The following is a 12,112-nucleotide window of genomic DNA, read 5'->3' as shown; positions in this document are numbered from 1 at the left end:
ATACAAGCCCTACTTCCTATGGGTTGTAAGGGCAGAAGAGAGATTTAATTCTGAGTGCTAAATACTTTCATGTCAGAAAAATACTATCATTGTAAGGGTAGCAATTAAATAAATGAAGGTAGTTAAGGAAAGCATAGGTCTCAGCAAAAAAAAAAAAAAAAAAAAGAATAGGAAGAGAAGGAGGTGTAAGGTAAATCAGTCTTCAGACCCTCGGACTTCATGGAGATTATTTTTATTGTATGGCCCTTTGCAAAGCTGAAGATGTAAGATCTTTGAACTGAATCAATAAGGATTTCCAACAATTACCAGGAAGTACAGTAGCTTCAAGTAGTGAGTCAGTTACGGTAAATCACTACAGAAGTCAGTGAATTTTTGGATAATGCTCCCTTAGCCACAGTATTTTAGCAAGACCATCCAGCCCAACATCCCAGTGCAATATTTTTACTGTGAAGTCTTATTTTTGTTTTAACCGTAATATTTTTCTTACACTCTTTTCCAGGCCCTGATTATATCAAGCAAAAATTTCAAGAAGGAATGGAAGTAAAAGAAAAATCTGAAGACAAAGTTCAGGAAAAACCACCTACCCCAAAAGAGTCACCTCACTTTTATCGAAAAGGTACTACACCGCCTCGAACCCCAGAAGCAAGTCCGAGGCAGAGTCCTCCTCTTCCTTCTGAGCCTTCTCCTTCAAAACATCTGAAAAAGCAAAACGCCACTTCTGGGGCAAAACTCAATCAAGAAAAAAGGCTTTTAGCCACCGAGAACATAACACCCACGATTAACAAGCCTTTATATTCAAAAGCACCAGTAAAGGAAGAAATAGCTGTGAAACACCAGTCAAAGCTTTCAGCCCATCACAATCCCATCAGCACGGAGAATGGGGAGCTGCATGGTCACTACCATGGTTATTACGTAAAAATGAATCCAACAGTGCTTCCACAGGAGCTTGGGGAAGAAGATGATGAGTATGTCAACCCATCACCATCAACAGTTGCACGGATACCACACTCACAGAAGCCAAGCCCTGCTAGATCTGGGGGTAAGCCAGATGCCAAAGAAAACAAACCTGACACAAAAATTAAGAAACCGGAATTTGCTGCACCAAAGAATCCAGCTAATAAGGAATCACATTCAGCCATGGAAAAAGAAGTAGTAAACAGCTCGGTGAGTACAAGAGAGCTTTTCACCTTTACTGCCTTTTTACCTCTTACTGCTGAGCTTTTCAGCCTGAAGGCAGGAAAATCTCAGACTTCGGTCAAATATTTATATGGATACAGTCTGCTAGCTATAATTGTCTACACAAGAGTGAAATGAAGTGCACACATTCCAGTCCTTAAAACTGGAAAGGAACAGTTGATATAGCCAGATATAGACAAGCTTTTGAAATATAAATCCCTAATGCATCCATAAATACAAGGGTATTGTTTATGCCTAAAATTCTATTAGTGTGTGTTTACTTGAGACACATATTTGCAAATATGAATATCTTTCCTTATTTTTTCTTCAAAACAATATTTGATATATCTTAGTGGATAATTGGCAGTATTAGAAGTTGCACTTCTAGGCACTTGTCATGATGTAGAAGTTACTGCATATCCTGTAGCTTCTTCCAAAAATCTCGTAAAAAAATGAAATTTAAGAATTTTTTTCCATCACTTCTTCACGTGCCAGAGAAATGAATTGATGACAGTCATCAGGAGTTGTACAACTTGCAGTTACTCTCATAGTACATTTTAATGTAAATGGTATCAACACAGGAGCTATACTCATGTTCTTAAATAAAGGTAATTTTGCAAGCCAGTTGTAATGACAAATTGTTTGGCATTCTATTAAAATGATACAATATTTTCTGGTTCACCCAGCACATGTTGCATTTTTCGAGCTTCAGGCCAAAGGACATCACCAGAAAAACACTGCCAGAAGCCTTTGTGGGCTCCAGAGATGACAGAGAGATTTAAGGAAAAGTCCATTGAGAGTAGTTAGTACAAGGATACTACCTCTAGAGCTTGGAAAGCTTATGAGCAGCAAGTCACTGAAGACTGGAGGGTATTTGGGAAGTGTCCCTATACATACTTGCTCTGATCTCATTCTCTAAAGGTGCTTTTAGTTACTCATGGAGGCAGGATGCTGCCCTGCTGGCTGACCCAGTCCAGACATTCTCCTATTTTCATTTTCCTCTCTGTGTAGATTGTGGCTCTGAAAACAGGCAGCTTTGTGCCAAAATATGCACTGCTTCCAACCAGACTTGGATTATAGTGTGATATCAAAAACTGAGCATTTTTCCTTGTCAGAAAATGGAGAAAAAAAAATAATACTATAATTCAGATTTCTGTGGATCTGAATGTAGTTCTTTAGAAATAACAGAATTATCAGTAGTTGAGCTGAGATGGGGAAGTGACTAATAAGCATTTCTATTCCCTGTTAAGAAAAAAAAAAAATGCCAAATTCAGAACTTGTGATGATTATGAAACTCTTTCTGGCCAAGAGAAACTCAAGAATGTGTTAGTTGTAGATGCTGAAGTTAACCTGCAGCAAATGAGGAGATCTAGATAATTGTGATATTGTTTCTTTATTAATAAGCATTGCTTCTTTGAATCATTTTTGGTACTCCTGAAACAAACAACAAAAAAAAAAACAGTGTGTCATTATTAAGATAGGATAAACAGAATGACTCAATTAAGAGATCCCGTTAGTCTAGCCCTGAGCTGAAGCAAAACAGTTAAGTTGCACGAGATTTCATTAATAAATAATTTCAGAATGAAAGGTAAAAGGATTTCCAAACACCATGCATCGTAAAAAATCTTGTCAGACAAGCTTGACATCTTCAAGAGGCAAACGAATGATGCCCTCAATCAGGAAGGTCATTTGATTTGCTTTTGTAGTTACTTAATCTTACAAGGGAGCCAATGTAATGCAAAGGCTAAATCTCACATTAAAATCATTTTTAAAAGACTGACCAATGTTTATCAAATAGTAGTTGGAAAACATCAGTAATTTGGTATTATTCTGATGAGATTGTTCTTGTATTAATTATGCTGCACTGCTTTATTAACATGCTTACTAGTGTCATGGAAGAGAACATAAATGTGTTCAAATAAAGTTTGCAAAAGATAGAGAATCTAGGAACCTGATAAAGAATGAAAACAGCAGATCACCAATACAAACTGATCCAAATCACCAGATAGCAAAGATGAAGTTTAATTATCATCTGCAGTACAGCAAAACCTAAGCTCATACGCTGAAAGACAGTTGGTAGAGCCTGACCATGCAGAATGGGAACCGGAAAAGGCTGGTAGATCAGGATCAGAAGAGGTAACTGAGCATGAGTCTGCTGTTGATCAGAAGCGTTAATATAATCCTTAGATTTATCAACAGGAAAGATTAAGCAAGAGTACATGAGAGTCTGTTTTATCTGGTTTTGGCACTAGCGCTACCACATCTGAAACAAAATACAATATTCGTAAATCAGAGATTGAAAATGAAAATAAATAAATAAATAAAGGAAAGTCCCATGAAGAGCAGCAAGAGTGATTAAAACATATTACAGTGAAAGATTTGAGACAGAAAATCTGTTTGGCACATGAAATCACATTCTGTAAGTACACATCCTAAAATAGTTTACAGTAAAATTTTAAAGAACGAGCAGCTGAAAGTTGAAGCTAGACAGATTTAGATTAAAAGTCTTACTTTAAATTGCTATTAATGAGATTAATTAAATGTACCATGAGTTTTCATCAGTCCTCACTAAGTGGTTCAACAAAGAACATTTTGCCAAAATTACGTCCTTTAGTTTAGCAAGAAGCTTATATTCTGTTTTGTGCAGATCAAACTAGATGTTCACAGTGGTTTTGTAATCTGCAAATCTGTATTAGAGCTCATATCAGCCCTTTAACCTTTCAAATCTCACAGATATGACTCCTATCTAGGGTAATACAAAGCTGTCCGGCTCATAAATGTTTAGTGAGCACACACATAATTTCAGCCTGGATCAGAATATTTTCTTCAGCTCTGGTGAAAATAAGGGGCTAGTCCTTATTTTTCTTATATTGCATCCTGACCAAATCATGGTTAGGAGCTGCAGGAGTTTTCACATTAAGAAACCAAGCAGCACATCTGAACAGCTGTTTATTGACCTTCTACAATAATCAGGATAAGGACTGTGAACTTACAGCTTGTTATCAGGAAAGATGGAAGAGCAATCAGGTATAGCACATTAACTACTGCTTACTGATATTACAGCCCTCTGTTTCATTTGGAGTACACTAATTGCATTACTCTTATTATCGGCATGTCAGTAAGGAGGGAATGTAGAGCTTAGGAGATAATTTTTAATAGAGCATTTTAAGAAGAATGTACGTTTTTCAAAGATATCTTCCATCTGTGTCTATAAATTTGACTCTGTAGAATCCATTTCCTAAAAGTGAAAAGTTGCTGGAAAAAATAACTGATTAGAGTACTTTATCCCAGACAGTTCTGAGCATTAAGATACTTTAGAACTCCAGTGCTGCGTTAGAGAATTATTTTGTTTTATTCAGTATTTGCATTGCTTTATATTCATTCTGACAAATTGTTGTGATTTGAAAGCTCACACTTGTATTAGATCTTCCATTAAAGTTTAAAAATATATTTGTTAGGAAATAGAAAACAGAAACAAACCCTGGTTCTCGTGAAAAGAATGAGAAAGCATGACTTGAGTATACAAAATTTAATATATAACATTTACCGAGCATTTTTATTACACTATCTGAAAGTGCTGTATGAAGTTGTGCTGTGCTTTTTCCAGGTTTCCAGTGAGAGTGCATTAAGAACATAGATATAGGACATATAATTTATAGTTCTTCTTTCCATGTATCTAAATCAGAGCTATTTCTCACATCTGAATGAAACAAAGACCTTTACGATGTCCATATGCATTGATTTGGATTAAGAATTTTGTTTACAGCAAAGTCTGCGGTAGTCATTTTGTTAATAAAATTTGTGGTTCATATTTTCTATGAATCTGTTAAATCTTTAAGAATGTTATTGAAAATCATTTGTGCAGTATATCAGTTATAGTACTGATTCTGTAGGTATGTCTATTTCTGACATTATACTTGAAAAATATCAGCACATACTTACACCCACAACGCACTTGAAATACATAAATGTATATCTCTATATTCTTATTTTCTACTGTTGAAAAATCAAAGTTTATAATCATTCCAGAGCTTCTATGAAAGAGCAACAGGATTCTGTCACAATTTTATCAAGGTAAAAAACATGCATAAAAACATGATGCCAACGTCACTGTTCATCAGTTGTTCCATAATAATTGCCAGTTTTTAGGCACTAACACTAGTAAATGGGAGGTAAATCATCCTTTTTTTTTTTTTTACCACGTCTTAGGAGCCTTCTAGTTATACTACATAAAGAATATGCTATGGAGATTTCATCGGAACTTAATGGCAAACCAATACTGTTGTTTCTAATTGCTTGTTAGCAGCCTCTAGCCCCACTGGCAACTTGCATGCTCTTATCTCACCTTGAATGTGAGGGGGTTTGAGATAGTCTTGGATTTGGATAAAATGGGACTGAACTGTAAAAAATGTCACTGTAATGTCTGCTTTTGTATATGCATTTGATTTGTCTGGCATGTCCCATGTTGCCATAGGTCAGGTACAAGCACAGGCACCAATGTTCTATGTATGATATTCCCAGTTTTTTGTACTGTAGATCAAGATTTTTAAGCCTCACAGACTATTTAGCCTGGTTTTTATCTTTATCTAAATCATTACATTTGGCTGAACATTACCCAGTGTGTTTCTACTTCCATCTCTTTATTCACTTAACATGTAGTTATTAAGGAATACAACTACCGTGATGTTAGGAAAATAGACCTCTATTTCCCTGATCTTAAAAAAACTCTGAGCAAGAGCTTTATGCTAAATATAATAGACGTTCATAATGCAATGGGATTACAGGAGCAGTCTTAACACTTCCTGGCTCTCTGTTTTAGGAAAATAACTTTCTTCCCTCCCCATACTGAAACCTAATCATATGGCTGTATTTTTAACTGCGTAAGTCACTGACGTATTAGAACATGGAGGGGCAGTTTTTAAGCAGGACTGAAGGTTTTCTGCTATAGCTTCTTTTTTGCACCTGTGCTAGTCACTCTTGGACTCCTCAGACTAATTTTGGCTTTTGCTATTTTAAACCTTTGCAGGACACTGAAGTCTTATTTATGGGATTTGCCGTGAAGCATTAAATGTTTTTTTCGTAGGTGTCTAATGAACAGGTAGTAGTTAACTGCATGATAACCCTGCGTTGTACAAATACTGTTTGATCATTTTTTAGTTTATCAGGAAACTGCTTTTGACTCAAAGTTTTAGTTATTAGACAAGGAAATACACAGAGCAGGCTGAAGGAGATGGGATTTATTTCTGTAAAGCATAGGCTCAATGGATTATTATCATAAATATATTACACATTTTTCTTTGATATTCATATAAAATCAACAACCAGATTCTTAAATTATTGCTTTCTTCTGTCTTTGTAGGTGAGATTTCTTGATTCAGAGCATAGTCTCTAGGTTCTTTTGGCCTAATTTATCCAGTGTTACTGTGGTGAAATTATTAAACCCGTGTAACCTGAGAGATGCATCCATAGAGAAGTCCCTTCTTCCTCCACCAGCTTTAATTTCTTAAGACTAATGATACCGCATTGCCCTTTGAGCTGCAGTCCCAATTTACCATTCAGTCAGAAACCATCTTGTGGCTATCAGAATGCTGCTTAAGGATATATTTTAGATAATGAGTAAGTTCCTGTCTCCTTGAACTCCTGGTAGCTCAGTAGGAATAAAGCAACTTGATTTTGATGGATTTTATTTTAAAATATGCAAAGTATTAGACATCCAAATCCCAGTGAATTTTTAATAGCATCAGACATTGACCTCCTTCACTATTCCTCACAATTTCTGTGCAACTTTAGGTTGGAGGCTGAACTATAACTGGTCAAACTGAGTCCCTACAGATGCCAAATTCAAATCTGAGCACAAATCAGTAGTGTAATCACACTCCTCGTGGACAGAGATGTAACATTAACATGTATGTATTACTCTTGTTTGTCATATGAGATTCTGGGATTTTTTTTGAAGGAAAAAGTCACTCACACTGAGGGTATTGGCATTAACACTCAGGACTGCCAAACTGAGAGATTTTTAAATCAGCTATTATTTCAAGTAATGCAAGTTTTGTTGTTTAAATTCTTCCGATGCAACTTTCTTGCATAAACCTCACAGGTTCCAAATGTAATTGGTGGGAGTCATCAATTCTGAAAGAATTGGTGGGGACTTGAATTTCCTTTGCAGTAGGAAAACACAGAAGACCCACGGCTAGTACAGTTGTGACAGTGCTAGAAAGAGAAAGAAGAAATGAAGCTCAAGTTGCACGTGAACACAGTTAGGCTGCTTACAGTCCTCTGATTAGAAATATGGCCATACCTTGAGTCAGACTCTCATTTTTTATGCTTGCTCTCCATCACCAAGCTTCTCATATTCTTGGTGCATAGTGGCTCACTTCCAGTAGGAGTAGGGAATGCGGTTCCACTTCTGTTCTGTGACCCAATGGTTAAAACATAACACTGGTAAGTGGGCACTTGGTATTCAAAATCCCTTTGGCTAAGGTAACCCTAAACCCTAGTCTTCAGTTTCCTAGTGAATGTTTTTGACATTCTGCCACTAGGCAAAAGGCTAATGTTGCTACTAATACCAGTATCCCATGGCAAAATTTAAGGAGCATCCTGGTGGTCACAGGCACTGGTTGAACTTCAACACCTACTTCTTGGCATATGTACAGATGTCTCTGAAGAGGTGCAAAGGAAACCTCATGACCTGTAGGGATAGAACTGCTAATTAGAGTGAGGCTTCCCCAAGATTTAAGCAGTGCTTGACAAAACATATTTTGTGACTTATTCAAGAACTTAGCAGTCCACATCTAGCCTGTTATCATACCTACTGTATAAATGCATGTTCTGGTACATGTTTAAGTGACTGTTTCAGGATAAGAGTATGCGGTATAATAGTGGCACTAATCATGTTCAGTAGCTTCCTAGTTACAGCAAATTTTTAATTGCAATTTCTATAACTTATTATTCCAGAAACTGCATAGGTAATGTTGCCATTGCCTTAAAGCATAATGAACTTCTACAAGGCATGCCTCTTGTGTAAAGTAAAAAAAATAATAATAATAATAATTTCTAATAAAATGAATTCATTTTTCTGGATGCCAGTGATCCTTAAGTAGTTCAACCTTCTGGAGAGAGTTTTTGATGGGCTTTTTGTGATTTAGGAAATTATTGTCCGAGTAAAGGGCTTTTCTGTTTCTACTTGTACTAAATGCACACCTTAGCACATACAAATGTATGTGAAAATATGTTGCAGTAAACCAAATATATTAACAGAAGAATGGAAAAAATTTAGGAACTCCATCTGTTGAATACATTGTTTCAAGTTGTTTATCAGAAAGCGTCCATGTTCACTGAATACTTCTATAAGGTAAGGATTTACAACCAAGATTCAAAGTAGATCAAAATAAGTTTTTAGTATTGCAGATTGAATTTATTTATTTTTTTATTTTTGTCTGTAACAGATATATTGTTAGGGATTTTAGTGGAGTGGTAATAATATATTTTTTTCCCTTCGGTTATCAAAAATGGTGTCCTTTTCATACAACACATCATCGTGCAAAACCTTGCTTCTGTCCTGTAATGGGTTGGTATCAGAGAATTAATCCACTGTACGGATGAAGAAACAGTACTCTGCCTTCAAATTTGACTTTCCTATTTTGTTTTACTTTAAGCTGGTACCATTTTTGTGTTTATAGCTTTGTTTACATTTGTACGGTCATATTTGTCAGACAGTTATTCTCAGTGTGATTAAGAGCAGTGTAATAATATACTTACCTTTATTTATCCAGTTCATTTTCATACAGTTGATATCTAGGTCACTAGAAAAGAAAAGTTTAACCAAGGCTACATTTCACTAGCAGAGTCTGTGATTTTTATATTTAGGTAATCTCTGAGAGCCAAGACAGATCCTGTTTGTTGCTGTGCACTATGTGAAAGATTACATTTTTGGAGATGTGGTTTAGTGGACATGGTGGTGATAGGTTGACAGCTGCACCAGATGATCTTTGTGTTTTTTTCCAGCCTTAATGGTTCTATGGTTCCATGATTAATTACGTTCTCTTTGTTTATTTTCAGGGCCCTAATTCAGTCATGATTGCCCTGGTAATGCTGTTGAATATTGGTCTAGCCATTCTCTTTGTCCATTTTCTAACTTGATTGGAATTAGGAAAGGTAAGCAAGGTCTTGTTTTCATATACAATCACCACATCCACCCCACCTCAAATTATAAAGATTGAATTTATTTGCATACTTTTAATGTTTCCTACTTTAATTTTAGCTATGCCTGAATGTGATTCAACATAGTTATTTAATTATGTAACTGTTTTGACCCTTCAGTGAAGTCATGACAACTAGTGGTGTTAGCCCACAGTTCTCTGCAGTTGTGTCATCAGCCTTTTAAATGGCACCAGGCATACTCAGACACAGGGAAGGAGGCTTGGCGTTAGGATGATGGGACGCAAGAGAGATGAAACTTGGAAAATTCAGCCAGGGGCCCAGATCAGTTTGTCTGCTGATGGTTTGTGGCTTTGGGGTCCTCTGAAAGCTGAAGCAAGCAGCCATGTCGGAAAACAAACAAAATAATCTGCTGAAGCAGCCCCACCAGTGAAGTGCGTTGGCTTCTCCATCTGTTCCAGCAGAGTGTGACTAAACTGGAAATGTACGGAGCTGCACTTTTTGTTGATGGAAGCTAACAGCTGCCTTACTATTTTACCGTCTGATGTTTTTAGTGGGGAGATGGGAAAACGACTGCCAGAGGAATGTGGTCAGAGGATTCTGTTGCTGTGGAAGTGATTCCAGCGTTCACTCCTATCTCATTAGAAGAAATAGTTAGCAGCATCAGTCACCAGTCTTATTCCATTACCTGCTGCTTTTAACATCTCCCACAGTGTTCTGGGAGATTGAATTTCATTTGCCTGTGCATGATTCTGTTCATTCGTTGTTTATGAAATTTGATGTATAGCCATAACATAGTGTGTAGTCCAACCTGGAGAGCGCTACCGATTCTGCCAAGCAGCAGAAACAGAAGATAAAACCTTTCTCTAATCTGAAGATGTAATTCGTACATTCATTTTCCTAAATCTGAAGAGTCTATTCACTTTAAGGTTTAGGAAACAATATACCGTAACTGCAGAAATTGCTGTCTTCCTAAAAGTGCTTACGCCAGTAGCAAGCAAAATTCTTTTTAATAAAAAAAATAAGAATCTGAAGTCAATATCAGCACATCCTAAGCTGGAGATGAAATGCCAGAATAATGCAAGAAAGACAAAATGCGGAGTTTGCATGTTGATTTTTTTTTATTTTTCTTTGAATTCTGGTGCTGTGATAATTAGTGATTTGAATTATTATGTTTCAGCACTGAGGTGTTTTGCCAGCATTTAAAATAAAGTCTTGTCTGAGTGCTCATTAATGCCAGTGACAGTTAAGCTAGCTAATGCTCATAATAAACTATCGTGATTTTTGAACACTAGTTTCTTGTTGAATACATTCAGGTAGAGCATTTAGACATGTTAAGTGATCGTTTATCGATTTGATGCCTTCAGTGTCTTTGAAGTCCATTTATAATTTTACCTCAGCGTTAAAAAATCCTCAAATTTTTTTGTTTGGGAAGTTTGTCTTAAGTAGCTTCACAGCCCTTTGTTATAATGATGTGATCATGTTTCTTTTATGTGCCATTATACTGTAATTATTGTACCCTATATTAACCAAAAGCATGCTTATTTGCTGAAAATATGTGGTGTGATCATTTGGAAAGAAAGTATTTTAATTTGAAGCTGCAAAAAGCAAAGGGCTTGTATTACGGTTTATTTTATCTCTGTTAGATGATATTTCATACAATATAGTTTTTGAACCTGTTTGTAAACTTTATAAGTGTTTGCATGGTGTAACAGGCGACATTCTTAAAAGTACATTAGCTATCTTTTGATGCAGCATATTAAAGTAACGTAGGTGCGGACTGAATAGAGTGCAGCGAAGCAGCTCCAAGCAGGGCAGTAACACCGTGGTGTTTTTTACAGAAGTATGTTGAGAATCCTGTGTTTTCACCAGTGTGGATAAAGAAGAAAGCAGAAAGAGAGCAAATGAAAATAAAACTTGTATATTTATTTTTTGAAGAGTCAAAATTGTGTTTTAAATTTAGGAAGGTAATTTTTAAATAAGAACAAAGTTTTAAAAGTTACTGTGTAAGCCTTGACGTAATGGACAAAATGTTCCATCCAACAGTGAAATCACCCCCCGTCTCCTTACGTGGAGAGGTAATTTTGTAACTGACATATTTAATTCCTATTAAATGTTTATTTAAAATACTTTATGCTCTGGAAATAATGGGTAACAAAGCTTATGAAAATGTTTATAAATTTAAGTAAGCATGTTAGTACCATTTATAAATATGTATGATTTATAAGCTTTTTTAAAACAAAGCTCAAACAAATTGTTGGTATTTTTCTAAAATGTGCACAGCTGTATTTTACATGAAAGGCTATTTATAATTGGTTGTTATACTGTACACTACATTTTGGACAGCACAATGAAGCCTGCCAATGTACTTAATAATGTCATTTTGTCTATTTAAAGTTTCTCGCTGTCAAAGAATGAACTCTTTATCTATGAGTTTATTTATAATTCTTGACCCAAAATGTATAATGTACAGTTTTCACAACTGTATTTGCTCTAATAAAAATAAGTTGGTTATTAATAGAGTTTCAGACTGGTTCTTCCTGTTTACAAATTGCTTTTGTCACTCTCCAGAAACAACTTTTCAGGCAAACTAAATAAACAAGAAATTAACCAGGAATATAAGTGAAGCCTTGATCCATTTGAAATTATTGTAAGTTACTGTTTTCAACAAAATTGTTAAGGAAATGTTTTAAAACATACATTAAAAAAAAAAAAAAAAAAGAAGGCAAGTTTCCTTACGTGTCTTTTTTTCATGTTCCGATACACAATTTTGGAT

The 12,112-nt window shown here is 35.7% G+C and overlaps 1 protein-coding gene across 5 annotated transcripts in view; it reads left to right on the top strand.

Moving 5' to 3' along the window:
- JPH1 (junctophilin 1) overlaps positions 1 to 11,854 on the top strand; it is a 79,691-nt gene extending 67,837 nt beyond the window's left edge. Inside the window, exons 4-6 of one of the 5 annotated variants that reach the window (XM_015282877.4) lie at positions 500 to 1,164; positions 9,238 to 9,333; positions 11,178 to 11,854. In XM_015282877.4, the coding sequence (XP_015138363.2) occupies positions 500 to 1,164; positions 9,238 to 9,318 (746 nt within the window). In that variant the 3' untranslated portion in view covers positions 9,319 to 9,333; positions 11,178 to 11,854. Of the gene's footprint in view, positions 1 to 499; positions 1,165 to 9,237 lie in introns of all 5 variants that reach the window. The other 4 variants (XM_015282876.4, XM_015282875.4, XM_015282874.4 and 1 more) reach the window with 4 other exon arrangements.
- The last annotated feature ends 258 nt before the right edge of the window (positions 11,855 to 12,112 follow it).

This window comes from Gallus gallus, chromosome 2 (assembly GCF_016699485.2).
Source record: "Gallus gallus isolate bGalGal1 chromosome 2, bGalGal1.mat.broiler.GRCg7b, whole genome shotgun sequence".
Lineage (NCBI taxonomy): Eukaryota > Metazoa > Chordata > Aves > Galliformes > Phasianidae > Gallus > Gallus gallus.
This window is presented reverse-complemented; position numbering and strand designations above follow the sequence as displayed.